The sequence below is a fragment of the Branchiostoma belcheri genome, unplaced genomic scaffold (assembly GCF_001625305.1).
Source record: "Branchiostoma belcheri isolate BF01 breed outbred unplaced genomic scaffold, Haploidv18h27 scaffold6, whole genome shotgun sequence".
Lineage (NCBI taxonomy): Eukaryota > Metazoa > Chordata > Leptocardii > Amphioxiformes > Branchiostomatidae > Branchiostoma > Branchiostoma belcheri.
Genome location: NW_017804242.1, coordinates 2651683 through 2665606, shown reverse-complemented (window position 1 = coordinate 2665606; position 13924 = coordinate 2651683). Strand labels below are relative to the sequence as shown.

At 41.2% G+C, this 13924-nt stretch overlaps 4 protein-coding genes across 6 annotated transcripts in view; 2 read left to right on the top strand and 2 right to left on the bottom strand.

Moving 5' to 3' along the window:
* The first annotated feature begins 160 nt into the window (after positions 1-160).
* Positions 161-1321, top strand: LOC109482667 (MKRN2 opposite strand protein-like). The gene is made up of 2 exons (XM_019785492.1): positions 161-308; positions 495-1321. The coding sequence occupies exon 2, from the start codon at positions 497-499 to the stop codon at positions 1139-1141; it is 645 nt and encodes a 214-aa protein (XP_019641051.1). The 5' UTR covers positions 161-308; positions 495-496; the 3' UTR covers positions 1142-1321.
* Positions 1322-1431: 110 nt separating this feature from the next.
* Positions 1432-3065, bottom strand: LOC109482253 (transmembrane emp24 domain-containing protein 3-like). Its single transcript, XM_019784944.1, has 3 exons — positions 2940-3065; positions 2311-2456; positions 1432-2148 (listed from the first exon to the last, which is right to left on the bottom strand). The coding sequence occupies exons 1-3, from the start codon at positions 3063-3065 to the stop codon at positions 1977-1979; spliced, it is 444 nt and encodes a 147-aa protein (XP_019640503.1). The 3' UTR covers positions 1432-1976.
* A 545-nt stretch (positions 3066-3610) lies between these two features.
* LOC109482552 (transmembrane emp24 domain-containing protein 3-like) lies at positions 3611-5453 on the bottom strand. The gene is made up of 3 exons (XM_019785304.1): positions 4946-5453; positions 4405-4550; positions 3611-4250 (listed from the first exon to the last, which is right to left on the bottom strand). The coding sequence occupies exons 1-3, from the start codon at positions 5288-5290 to the stop codon at positions 4079-4081; spliced, it is 663 nt and encodes a 220-aa protein (XP_019640863.1). The 5' UTR covers positions 5291-5453; the 3' UTR covers positions 3611-4078.
* Positions 5454-7674: 2221 nt separating this feature from the next.
* Positions 7675-13924, top strand: part of LOC109482551 (serine/threonine-protein phosphatase 2A 56 kDa regulatory subunit epsilon isoform-like) — a 28617-nt gene continuing 22367 nt past the window's right edge. For 2 of the 3 annotated variants that reach the window (XM_019785302.1, XM_019785300.1), the window contains exon 1: positions 7675-8279. In XM_019785302.1, coding sequence (XP_019640861.1) covers positions 8129-8279 — 151 coding nt within the window. In that variant the 5' untranslated portion in view covers positions 7675-8128. The remainder of the gene's footprint in view (positions 8280-13924) is intronic. The other variant, XM_019785303.1, reaches the window with a different exon arrangement.

The following is a 13924-nucleotide window of genomic DNA, read 5'->3' as shown; positions in this document are numbered from 1 at the left end:
ACAAAAACGCTATTTATGTAACAAAATAGTAATTTGACACATTGTGATTAGATGTATTAAGTAGTATATGTCTATTGAAATATCAGTAGCTACAATACGTGATGTAAACGATTAATTGTTATTTTTTCCGTCGACCCCATGGAACAGTCCATACGGATACAGTGGCGGAAGTAGCTACAGTGCAGCTTTGCTGGAGGCACAGTGTAAAACAGAAACGAATGTCAAAATTCAGACTTTTACAAGGAAATCGAGACATCTTCGCCAAGTTCACTGTATTCAGGAATCTTTGCATGGGCTACGGTTGGTCGGTGAGTTTGTATTTCATTATCAAATGGTCACATCCCATGCCAGTGAAACATGGCCAGTGGTGAGCTACATGCACAATCATGTTACAAAATCATAAAATGATTTAGAGACTGTCAAGCTTCACAATTGAATTTTAATCCTGAGAGATATGATATCAGCCTTCATGCATTTTTTTTTCTTATATTCAGCAATGGCAGCGCCCAGGAAACCGGTCCAAATCCTCTGCTTCAGGCATGACACCTGCCAACCCACCACCCAGATCTTGTGCCTGGACCTCCCCACCACCTGTCCTCTGTGTGGCAGACCCATCCAAACTCTCCTGCACCCTCCCTTCTCACTCCCAAACCCTTTTGAAGACGGTCACTCCCGTCCCTTCAGTGTGGTGGTGAAACCTACGTGTGGAACGTTCCTGTCAGACTACCACAGATCTGATGACTTACATGTCGGGGTGACCAGCTCAAATGGAGTGGTGTTTAACTTTGATGAAACAGGTGTTCACAAAGACACAGCAGGCTGGGAGGAATCTATCACTGTCCGTCTTCTTCAAGAAAAGGACTTTGACATTCGAGAATGCTGGGATAAATGTTTGAACGATTATAGTCTGTACTGGAGACCTGAGTCATATGATGAGAATGCTAACAACTGTTTTGACTTCGTACTTGGGTTCTTGAGACATGTAGGATATGAGTATGTTAACACGAAAGTCTTAAGAAGTAGACAAGATTTCTGTAAGACATTGGTCATTCCTGAAGGTGTTAAGGCTGGGAAGTACATTGATCTTTACCGAAGATTAGAAAGGGAGGGTTTTGTTGTTGAAAGCACAATGGGATCTTGACTGCCATGTTTGTGACTGAATCTGACAGTACAATGTATATCGTAAATATACTACAATGTACCTTGTGTACAAAGAAATAAACACAGCCTTTCTTAGATCTGACCTATATATGAACATTGAACTTGTAGTAGTGGAGTTCTACTGTCTCTCTACCATACATGTACATTCATGGCAAATTTGCCAGATGTCATTCACAATCATATACACCATTGTCTTCTCCACTCCCTTTGGTAAATTTGCTACTAAATTTGCTAAGGGAGTCATTATTTGTAAAGAAGCAATGTCCATTGTAGCCAGTATGCCTCATATCAACAGTCTCCTGACATATTAGACTACTGAAAACTGAAAGATGAATATGAGACCGTTTAGAGCCATGTTGCAAGAAGAGCACCAGCACCCTCTTTGTCCTCTGTGGAACAGCAGACACTTCTGTAGCCCTTAGTGCGTCTGTCCTTAGTGCCGAAAGGCTATCTTTGTGGATGATGACATGATTAGAGAGGTTACTCTCCAAGCAGAAGTGGAATGAGAAGATTGTAACTTTCTTCTGAGTTGCCTGATCATTTTTAAGGGTTTCTACTGATACATATCATAGACGTTAATTCCGTAAATACCCTAACTGTCGTTGAGCATTGTAAAGCTGATTAATGTCTTTTTTAAACTAAGGTATTCTGCCATTCTTAATTGATGTGACACCTCTAATGCGTAACTGTACATGAATGAAACTTTCCTAATGCCACTATATCTAACATATGGTAGTGTATAATATCAGGTTTGAGTAATACATGTATGTAGTTTGGACAGCGGTTTAACTTAATTAACTTAAAGTCTTCAATGTCTATGGCTTGATGAATTTCCTGGTCTGTTTCTCTGTGAATAAAGTCTTCAGTACGATCATCTGCCCCAGGCCGATCACAACAACGAGCACCGACTGATACAGAGACCAGTCCTGTACCCGAGCACTCAGCGACATCGCGTTGTTCCGGTCCACGGCTTCATACCGGCGGTATCTGGAAGGGATAGTGCACATCGACGTGAGCTAGCAGTAAGGTCAGGGCTCAACATTTGTTCCAATAAAGCAACTTTGAGAAAGTTTTGCACAGTACATGTTCGGTCTTGTTTGTATTTGTTCACTGAACCAGAAGGAAACGGAAAGCACAATTCCCTCTCACCTTTTCTGTAGCTCTTCCATTACGTGCAGTGACTCCTTGATTTGTTTTGCCACAAACAGCCATGCTGAGACGTCACCAGGATTTTTGGTGCCGATCTTTGCCGCTAGTGCCGCTGTTTCTTGCTTCATCAGGGACATGTAGATCAGCTTGTAAGAAACAGTGTAGGTTTCAACAAAGTTAGTGGTGTACACCCGTCACCTATTCAATATTATGATGCCTTGGAAGTTGGAATACTATTGTTTATCATGTTTTCGATCACGGCATATGGGTGACTGATAACAACGCATCCGGGCCAAAAAAAGCCCGACGACTGGAAGAGTAACTTGATGTTGCGCCATGAAAGGTATAACGTTACGGCCTTTACTGAGCTCCCGTTAATCCAGACCAGACATATAGTCATGATCATGCCCTGACGACGTGTACCTGTTGCGTGAGCCATAAAGCAGCAGTAAATAACGTTATAACCTAGGCACGACATGGCGAAGATATTAACAATAGGCTAAGATAAGAAATATTGCAGTCTTGTTTGTTTACCTTTCTATATCGAATCTTGAGAAAGAGTTGCTGAAGCAGAACTTGTAGGTGCCCACTGATGTCCGCCAGTTGTGCACGCCTGACTTTTCCCTCACTTTGTGGTAGATAAGAGTGTCGTTCGGCGTCACTATGGCCACGTCAACATCCCTCTGACCGCCCTTAATCACTTGAAACTCGAAAGAATAGTTGCCCGGGAAGAAAAACTCCTGGTAGAAGCACATTCCCCCTTTGTTCTCCAAGTCGAAGGTACACGCTGTGCCACGTTCTATAGCGTTCACCCTCACCAACATGAGAAGGCAAAGTACTGGTAAACAGCATTGCAGACGTACTCGTCCGAGCACGTCCATCTTGAATTAACAATTCGAAGCAAAGATCTTTCTTAGTTCAAAGGGCGTTTTTATCAGGTATATGACAGGAGAATTTCGCGTGTTAGTTTACGTTCCGGGTCTGGATGTTTATTTCGGGACAAATCTGTCTGTCTGAAACGTTAACATGTCATTTTGTGGAGTCAATGATGACATGGTTACACAGGTTACAGAGGTTGAATGGAAAAGTTGTAACTTCTTCGTGACTGTTTCCGTCAGCATGCCCGGGAGTTCAGTCTTCCTATCCAACCTCACCTATAAGGTGTGTGTCACCTATAAGTTTATGGCACCAATTACTACGATGGAGTGTAGACATCAGCACACATTACCACCAAAGAGTAACTGATGACCTGCAAATATCCTAGTAGTAATGAATGCTAACAGTACAAAGCAGAGGAAAGTCATGCCTTTATTTCCCATATCATATGTATACTACACGTATATTAGCAAATTAAAATATCTCGTAGTTCTTGGTTGCTGTCTATGGTATATCAGATGCCACATGATCGGTGATGGTGTGGATGACATGTACATGTGTTTGGGCGTGACAACATATTGATTAAAACATCAACATATGGTTTTACTTTCTTTAAGGATTTCCTCTGACACATATCAAAAATGTTAATTCCGTCGGTATTATAATTGTCTATGGCTGGGCACTATAAAGCTAAATGATGCTGTTTTTGCATGGAACTAATGTATTCTGCCATTAAATATTCGTAGTTGATGTGACTCGTCTAATGCATAAAGAACGTAAGTACATAAATGAAACTTTTCTAATGTGAATATCCAACGTTGGCATGTTAGTGTACACTAACAGATTTGACTGAGTGATATGTGGTTTGGACAGCAGTTTAACTCTTCAACTTCTACGGCTTGCTGAATCTCCTGGTCTGTTTCTCTGTGAATAAAGTCTTCAGTACGATCATCTGCCCCAGGCCGATCACAACAACGAGCACCGATTGATACAGAGACCAGTCCTGTACCCGAGCACTCAGCGACATCGCGTTGTTCCGGTCCACGGCTTCATACCGGCGGTATCTGGAAGGGATAGTGCAAGTCGACGTGAGCTAGCAGTAAGGTCAGGGCTGTTCCAATAAAGCAACTTTGAGAAAGTTTTCCACAGTACATGTTCAGTCTTGCTTGTATTTGTTCACTGAACCCCACGGAAACGCAAAGCAGAAATCCCTCTCACCTATTCTGTAGCTCTACTACGATGTCTAGTGACTCCTTGATCTGTTTTGCCACAAACAGCCATGCTGAGATGTCATCAGGTCGCTTGGTGCCCATCCTTGCCGCTAGCACCGCTGTTTCTTGCTTCATCAGGGACATGTAGATCAGCTGATAAGAAATCAATATTATAGTGCAGATGTCAACAGAATTAGTAGTGCACATGACACCTATTCAATGTTTAACAGGTTGTTTGGTGTGGTTACTGACATAATGTTTTAGAACAGTTGTATACATAGAATATGGGTCTCTTGAAAAGGCGACAGCGCATCCGGGAGAAAAGCCCGACGACTGGACTGTTGTGTGGTTATCGCGTGCCGTTAAACGCTCTTCGCTGAGCTCCCGTCTTATCCAGACCAAACATGGTCATGACCATAGTCCTGACGACGTGTACCTGTTGAGTGAGCCATAAAGTAGCAGTAACGTTACCTAGGCACTGTCGTTCGACACCGGGTGAAGATAAACAATAGGCTGAGATAAGAAATATTGAAGTCCGGTTTGCTCACCTTTCTATTGAACGTCGAGAAAGCGTTACTGAAGCAGAACTTGTAGGTGCCCACGGAGGTCTGCCAGTTGTGCACGCCTGACTTTTCCCGCTCTTTGTTGTAGATGAGACTGTCGTCCGGAGCCACGATAGCCACATCAACATCCCTCTGACCGCCTTTGATCACTTGAAACTCGAAAGAATAGTTGCCTGGGAAGAAGAACTCCTGATAGAAACATATTTCCCCTTTGTTCTCCAGATCGAAGGTACACGCTGTGTTATGTTCTGATGCGTCCACCCTCACTAACATGACAAGGCCAAGTACTGTCAAACAGCATGGCAACCGTACCCTTCTGAGCACGTCCATCTTGAACGAGGCACAGATTTTTCTCAGAAGGGTTCAAAGGGCGTTGTCGCCAGGTATGGCAGGAGAATTCAGCGTGTTAATTTACGTTCCGGGTCTGAATGTTTGGGCCCGCACCCCTAATGTTCTACGCTCGGCAAACACAGTGGTGACGTATCCAGGATTTCCCATTGTGAAGTGCCCCTCGAGATCGGCATGTGGGGACGTGGCTCGACTGGGTCCAGGGGCGTTAACAAGCACGGAGATATCGATCACTGAGCAGCAAAGCAAGTAAGTAAGTGGGTCAGGTGAGCTTTAAGGATAACAGATTTGGCGCGCTCCTTAGGCAGCTGAGGCAGGGCCCAATTGCAAGAGCTCTATGGCCAGTGGCCGATTTTATTGTGCAGAAAGTCTTCGCACGGCAACTATGTCTCTTATGTCACAAGTATATCATCATTTACAATTAATTTCGTATGACTACTTGTCATGTTGTCTTTTAGTTTATAGACACACAATACAAAGTAATACTTGACAGTGTACGATCACACATACATACAATGTTTTCTTATATTAAATAAAGTTGACATGAGCTACAGCTTATTTTAGCATTTCAATTACTGCCAAAGGCTTGTTTTGTAGGAAAAGCGTCAGAGTTATGCTATCTCCAATGATCTGTTGTGAAAGTTTTAAGTGTGTCCTGGCATGAAGTGCAAACTGCCTTGACGTCGCTAGATGGCAGCTACTAAACAGACAACGTCGTTTCTTGTAGTCAGTGGGTTACTTTTAGCAAGTGACTTGGACCATGAGGCTGTAATATGCTTCACGCTGTTTTCGACTAAAAATAATTTGACGTTCAGTTGCCACATGAAGCCCCTTGACGTGTTCTGGGGAAGTATGCAGTGTAGTAAAGTACATCAAAAACAACACCGCATCTTATGATTATCCGCATCCGAAGATTATGGAAAATTACATTTCTATTATGTCAACTCATTGAGTGGTGTATTTTTGCGTTGCATTTTAAAAAGCGTGGTAATGAATTAAAAGTTTTATGCCGTTATTAATATTAGTCCTAATTCTTCTCGCCCTTTATGGAACGCCTGGATATTCTACTTAAACGTGATAATCTCGAAAAATCGTATTATTGACTAACGCTAGATCTTTTGAGAAATTTTGACCAGGGCTATTCGCCTCCCCATGAAACATCGACCCTCGCAGCTTTCTCTTATTTCGGCTTATAAGAGGCATTTGATATCCGATCAGCGATGTGAGGGAATGAGCTTCACTACTGGTCAGTGCGCGTGCTAAGCTGATTGGGCCAAATAAATCGGCTTCTGTGCGATATAGCGCTAGCAATGCATCCAGCAATGTGCATTTTACCGACGCGGCTCGCCACGAGCACGGAGATATATATACCATATATAATGACTGAAAAAAGCTCATAACTTAAGCCCCTCAAAAGGCCCGACTGGTGGAGCCTGCTAAGGAAGCTGAGGTTGACATTCAAGCCCTTGCAATGCACAATAATAACATCAGAATTCATAATCATAGACTATATTCACCACAAGCAAGTTGGGTCGTTTGTTTACAATGATCAACTAACCTTTCACGGTGTTCCATGTTCTTTGGTTTCATTCGCCGTTGATGCTTTGTAGCACACGTTATTACAAGGCGGTTTGATTAATTGCCGTTATAAACCCCCTCAATTTGTTTGAGGATCGTGCAAAACAATTATTTTGTTCTTCTAATAAGTATACCCACGGCGCGTGCAAATTTAAACAAAATGATCAAAGTTTGGTTGAGACTTGGAGCTTAAAGCTGTTTTAATATTGTTTCTATATACCTATATCAAAGTTATGTCATAACATGTGTAGAGGAGTGGATCATATAAGCACACGTTTTTCTTATTAATCATCTATGAACATTTCCATAGAGGCAAAAACTTTTCATATTTTCCAGCTAACTTGACGTTGAAGTCTAGAACATGACTTAATATGCCTTATCGGAATAACATAATTGGCCATTTGTTTAATTTGATTAATTGCAGAAGAAAAGTATCGTGTTTCTTCAATCGTAACTTTGTGTTGGTCCTCAGTCACTCCTCACCACTTCATAGTTCCTGAATTGGACTAACCTACACTTTAGGTAGGCCAGTCTGCCATCCCATTGTTTGTGTGCTTTAGTAATCTTTACAGTCGTCTTTGTAAGATTTCGTTGCCTATGTGTTTATATATTTATCTGTTTGTCTGCATATCATTGACCTGTTTGTTTCCATCCACCGTTGCTATGTCTCTGTGGTCCCCTGGGACATCTGGCCCTCGCACAGGTCAAAGGTCAGACCGACCAAGTTAATAGATCCGTGACGTCAAGATTCCTCCAACATCCGGGACATTTGTAGGTGTCAACCAATGGTGGAGCGCCATTTCTGTCACGTGACCACACCTTGGCTATTAGCAACAAAATCTGGAAGGAGGTTGTCCGAAACAGTGCTGGATGCTGTTGAAAATAGTGCCATTTGAAGCTTCTGATTCTTTGAATTTTTGTCGGAGGGGTCTAGCAAGTGTCTACAACATCTTCGGAACAATTATACAGGACTATTAGTGTGGTAATATCGTTTGTTTGGCTGCTAAATGTGGGTCGTGGTTTCCATGTTGGCGAAGCTGGGGGAGGGACCAACCCAAGCAACCTTGTCAGCCCTTCCTTCCAGGTTAGACTGTCGTGCCGAGTGAGACGACATCTTCATGATCTAGATCGCACTGGAATCGATCATAATCCAGTTTCGCGATATCCCAGTAGGATTCTTTTATTAATCAGAAGGACCCTAAGTTAACTCTTCAGCCGAGTTAACCCTAGGAGACTGCCAAAATGTCCGCCGCCACAGGGCCCGTGACCGATAAGATAGATCCGTTCAGCAAGAAACAGTCAGTCAAGAAGCCCAAACAGAAGAGATCCCAGGCCTCCTCCCGGTATAAGGCGAAGGGAGGGACGGAGCTGGTGCCTTTACCACAACTCAAAGGTAATGTTCACCTACAATCAGTATTCTCAGTACGTATCTACCGAAAAAGCGTTTCATGTTTTTTGAATGCATCACCGTTTGTGGCGTGACTAAAACCCAAACCTTGTTTATCCCAGAGCCAACAAACACGGATTCCTGATTTAGCAGGCCCACAGTTGTGACATCTTTGATGCCACTAGCGCACTTGTCACATCCTAGCCTGCCTTATCATGCTTATATCAGACCTCTGTTATCAGTGAGAGCCCCCTGTGGCCACTTTGAGGCCCATACCCTTGAGAGGCCATGTTAGATGGATACACACACATACACACATTTGACCCCTCCCACTGCCACCGAGGGTTGGTACATGACATGGACTATGCCAACCATTCAGGTCCAACCAACCTCAATGGTGCATACACTTGTCACACGAACTTGATTTTGGCATCAGGTGCACCCCCTCTTCATGTAGATTTTTGTGTGTACCATTAGTGCGACATCTTTTGTATGTGTTGAGCCTAATATGATGGTATCCTTGACCCAGTGGACTTGATTTGACAGACCACAACAGCCCGACCTGATGAGGATAGTAAATGTTGCTTAGTTCCTTCAACTTCAAGCTACCATGTGACAAGGACAAGTCTCTTGCTGCTCTGTGTACGTGTGGAAATAATTTCTTGTGCCACCATCACCTATGCTACCTGATACTTCAGTTAGGAAATCCATGTTTCTGCCCGCCAAATTTTTGCTCAGCATACCCTGCCTTGAGGTGCTAAGCCCCACTTTTTATAAAAAAATAATTTCCTTATATTTCTGACAAGTTTGCATATTTCTGCCAAGATATATTTGCATATTTTTGCAAAGATATCTCTCTGTGTAGGTGTAGACTTGGGATAAGAATGTTAGTGTCACAACACAGACATATAGTGCTAGTATCTCATAGTCATACACATAAGGATTGTAAGGACTACCTTATAAGGTGATGTACTTCAGATCTTCTTTGTAGAATTGTGTTCTGTCACATTGTGTGATTTACAATCAAACAGGACTTGGAAGGATTTTAGTAAGCTTGGACTGTAGCAGTTTGCACAAATTGCAGTGAAGCTGGTTTGGACTTGGAGATCTGATTGGAAACCAGCTCATCAACTGAACAGTGTCCTAAATTCCTTTCAAATTCGGCACGTTTGTAAGCCCAATCATTAGATGAGTTACTCATATAGCTACAATGAACTTGTATGTTGTGTTTGTGTTTTGTTGTATTTGATGTGATTGGCTGCCATCATTGGCACTGTTTATGATTTGTTGCTGTGGTCGAGGAGTTTTGCATAAGTGATGTCCAATTCTGCTGCCACATTGGCCTTCTACATGAAAATCCTTTTACCCAAGGGAGCGGTATGCCAATAACATTATTCAGCATTGAGCTGGCTTAGGTGTGTAAGTACAAGCATATAGAAAATCTTGTAAAATTTGCATGAAATTTTTGTATGGGAAAGTTCTAAAGCAGTGTTACATTGGTTCTTTGAGCCCAAAAATGTATTGCAAATGCAATATATAACATGCACCGCATGTAGTGTAGAGTGTGCTACAGTGTCACTCCATGAAAAAGATGGTAAAGCATGAAAAATCCCCCAGTATAGGATGTAAATCTGAGGAGTATCACAGAACAATGTCTAGGGTACATTTTTTATAATCTTAGTGCCGATTCTGCTGAATGGAAGGTGGAACACAAAATAAAAAGTCTGTGTAAAAACATGGATGAAGCATGAAAATCCCCAGTAGGTACAGGTACAATGAACAAAAGGATATAGACTAAACTGTCATAATTTCGCAGTGCCAAAAGAACACTTCAGGTCTGCCTACCTTCTTTGTATGAACCCAACATTTCCCCTCCCACTTTGTGCTGGTGTAGTTGCTTTCAATCTTGAGACTTCAAGCTTCAGTCCAGTTTCTGCCTGCATTTCATGGATGTCGTGCCATCATGTAATGTTACATTGCAGCGACAATTCTGACACCAGCCTTCCATGTAGCATCAGTGTAAAATGTGATATTACTATTATGTATTAGGTGATAGCGAAAACCTTTACACTAGAGTGGTGTTCTTTTATACATTGAAATATAAAATGCACATGGATTGAATTTATTGTAAGTACATGTTTTCTAAACTAAGATTGTTTCTACATTCCATGAACATCTAGCTCTTTTCTCCAGTCATGTTTTAATCCTACGAGGTGGTACAATTTGTTATAGCCAATGGGTAGACAAAGATTCTGTCAACTGCTACAAACTGAGGTACATGTGTAAGAATGATAACACGAGAAGGACGATAAAACCCTGCTTACAATAGTTACATGTATGTGTAGACTCCCTTTTCATTTTTCAAATCAATCCAGAACACTTCCAAATCATTGTATTACAGACAGTACTAGTATTGTGTGTTCAGTTGGCATAACATTCAAACATAAGCATGCATGTGAAACAGGGAAATAGATATGCATATTCATGGTCCGATCACAGTAATGTTTATGTGTAGCTTATGTCATTGTGGTACTGTCAATCTTGCATGAGGCACTTTGTGGATTACAGTGTCAGTAGAAGACAGATGGATGAGTGGAGCTCCCAGTCTGCTGTGGGTTTTGCAGTTGATTCTTTATTTATATCCTCAGGGGGGACTTCCATGATTTAAGCACAAGCAAACTAGAAAATTGTTAATTCTGCACGGGTAACCTTATAATTTATAAACATTTACAGTTTATGTTTGTGTGCGAGTCACTTTTGAATGGAGGGTGGATCTGACTGTCTTTCTCTCGGTGGATATACAAAATGTACATATAGACAATACACACGTCTTTAGCGGATATTATAAGCTCCTCAATCGTAAGAAATATGATTTCTTCCCAATACGCGATTGATCCAGTGTTGGAATTTGTACCATTACAGGTGCTGGGTTGAACAAAATATCTTGCAGTTGGCTACATTTCATATGAGCCTTGATTTTAATCTGTTGTCTTTGGGAAGTTTGCAAAAAACATCCATGCATGCAAAGATCTGATAGTTGCCAAGTATACATACCGAAAGCAAAACAGAAGCAAGGCTATGGAAGCAACTATGTGAATTCCTCTGAAGTCAGTATTAGTGGCTAGGAACATCAAGTTACTGTTTATCTTTGTTTAGCTTACTTTGACAATGGCTTTTTTCCAACATTATGCATGAGTGCTTGTGATAATTATCAATAGTAATGTTGAACATTTCATGATAAAAATACCTCTATGCAGGTTGGGGCACGCTGGTTTTATGGCTCCCTGCTTGTACTTGGCTATTTATAATCCAGAGCATAGACTGTTCAGACAGCTTTTCATTGACCTTAAAAAGTTGACCAAAACATACAAACAAAAGGAATATGTAACTTGTAAGAAAATGTTTGTTACATACTGAAATAAGTCATGACATGTTTTTGCTATCATACATCACGGAGGCATCATTACATATTACTGGGGGGAGGGGACAATGCCAAGTTGGTATTGAGGTTACTATTGACAGGAATATTCATGGAATTTGATTGATCTCAAGTTACTGTTTTGATTTATTATGGCATCAAATTGAAATATGGTCTGATAATGAGAAATGCCAGCATTTCTGAGTTGAATGAAAAGGAAAGTAGAAATTTCTTACAATTTTATAGATTTCACACTTTCAGAAAGGCTGAAATATTTTGTTGCTATGGTTTGTATTATTGTAAGTAATAATCTGTTTGGACAGGAGCCTGTCAAACTGCAATTTGCTGTTATCTATTTCTTGATAACCTGTTTACATAAGGTTGTTTAGATAAGGCCATGTTGTCACTAGAGAATGCCTTGGATATGGATGATCCCATCAGTTTTACTGTGATTTTGAGGGAAATTTGTGTATTGTAAGTCTTTGTAAGGAATTATCCCTCTCATTGTGTCCTGAAAGTGTGTTATTATGAAGATATGCCCAATCGCATGTGGCAGTGACCCAGCCTCTTGTATTCACAACTACTGTATTCACCATGGCCCACTTTTGAAACCACAAGGCAAATCATTATAAAGTAATTACCTGCTACCTGCAAACTGATGGATGTTGTTTCTTCTGAATCTTACTTTCTTCCTGACAGTCAAAATATAACACATTGCATCATACAACTCGGGGAATACAAAGTGCACTACATTTGATTTTGAAAACCACACCTCAAATGATTTGTATGACAATGAATATGCAAATAATGGTACAACTTACACATGATCCTCAAGCCTTCACCATCTCTTATAATTCAGTCGTTCTGTTTTCATCCCAAAATTGCAGGATTTAGTGATTTGCGTTTTAGTCTTAGATATAGAATCAACACTCATCTTCACAATGTATATTGGTCCTTTGACTTTGTGCTAACAAATGATTGTTCATTATCCCTAATGGAGCTTTTAGCATTTTGTCTGATGCTCTTAGAAAGACGAGTATTTTTGTTGACTGGATGTACAATCTATCACGGAGTAATTGTGATTTTGCCTAGTTTTTCTGAAGTTTTCACACTTCTGATGACTTTCCCTTATAAGGTAGGACAAGCTGGTGATTCATATATGAGATATCCACCCACAGAAAGTGTGCTTGTCTTTTCATGACATAAGAAAGGTACATCTTCTTAAGAGAGAAAATTAGATAGGTATAGATACATTACATACAAATATTGTGTGTTAGAAACTTTTAAAGATATGTTGCTGGCAGGATAGTATGTACACAGGGACTTCTCTAGCCTAGTTAGGGTAATGAGATAAGGTGTGGCTTTCTGGAATTCTTTCCTGTATTATCCATAGACTTACTTTATATGGAATCCATATTCCAACATGCACATTACATGTAGAATGTTGAACAGGTGTTCTTTTTCATTTTGCACCCAGAATCGCTTTGCAACATTCTCTGCTTACAGGAATTCTGGGAATTGCAGGATATCGAGTCCTTGGTTTGTAGGTTAGATTAAGGCATGGGGAAGTCTAGATGTGTAAGCTTGAACACACAACATTTTGGCTAGATGGAAAGAAGAATACATGAAACAGGCAGCAGTGCACTGATGGAAGAGGGAGGGTAGACACACAGTCTTGGACACGATTTTTATCAAGGCCATCTGTTTATCCCACGGCTTGCTTTTCAACATTTCGCCACAAGAATCTGCTCGAACCAAATGCTGGGGATTTTCCTGTGCACGAAGCTGCTGGAATGTTCTGCTACTACTAATTGATCCGAGGGAAGAGCTTCTAACCCTTTCACCTTTTCGCGAAGGACTCTCTTGCACGGCTCTTCTTTTCTGAGACTGAGTTCTCCCTAAGTCAGCAAGGTGGCGGGAGGTGGCACATTTGGGAGATGCTTTTTGAACAACTTTCTTCCTGTCGAGTAAAGGTAGGCCCCTTTCCAGACTTGGATTCGCTGCCTCTGTGTGTGCATGCACTTCAGATCTGTAATGGTCACGACTCACAAGTCATGAGGTGTAGTCTCTTGTATGAGGGCCAAGTCTCAACAAAGCCACGCTGCAGTGACTTGCATGCCAGCTTGAGCATGTTCTTTTACTTTTCAAAAGTTGTGAAGAGAAACACAGGACCATACCAAAGAAGTTAAAGCAACTCCATGACAATTCTCTCTTTCTTTCTGCTGTGTTTCAA

Bases quoted from the DNA above. Each gene is read 5' to 3' on its own strand.
- LOC109482253 (XM_019784944.1), bottom strand. From the start codon at position 3,065: ATGTGCTTCTACCAGGAGTTTTTCTTCCCGGGCAACTATTCTTTCGAG. The intron at 2,457-2,939 runs GTGAGGGAAAAG...GTTTCTTACAAG, and splicing joins ACACTCTTATCTACCACAAA to CTGATCTACATGTCCCTGAT. The intron at 2,149-2,310 runs GTGAGAGGGAAT...TATCCCTTCCAG, and splicing joins ATGGAAGAGCTACAGAAAAG to ATACCGCCGGTATGAAGCCG.
- LOC109482667 (XM_019785492.1), top strand. From the start codon at position 497: ATGGCAGCGCCCAGGAAACCGGTCCAAATCCTCTGCTTCAGGCATGAC.
- LOC109482552 (XM_019785304.1), bottom strand. From the start codon at position 5,290: ATGGACGTGCTCAGAAGGGTACGGTTGCCATGCTGTTTGACAGTACTT. The intron at 4,551-4,945 runs GTGAGCAAACCG...ATTTCTTATCAG, and splicing joins TCTCGACGTTCAATAGAAAG to CTGATCTACATGTCCCTGAT. The intron at 4,251-4,404 runs GTGAGAGGGATT...TATCCCTTCCAG, and splicing joins GTAGTAGAGCTACAGAATAG to ATACCGCCGGTATGAAGCCG.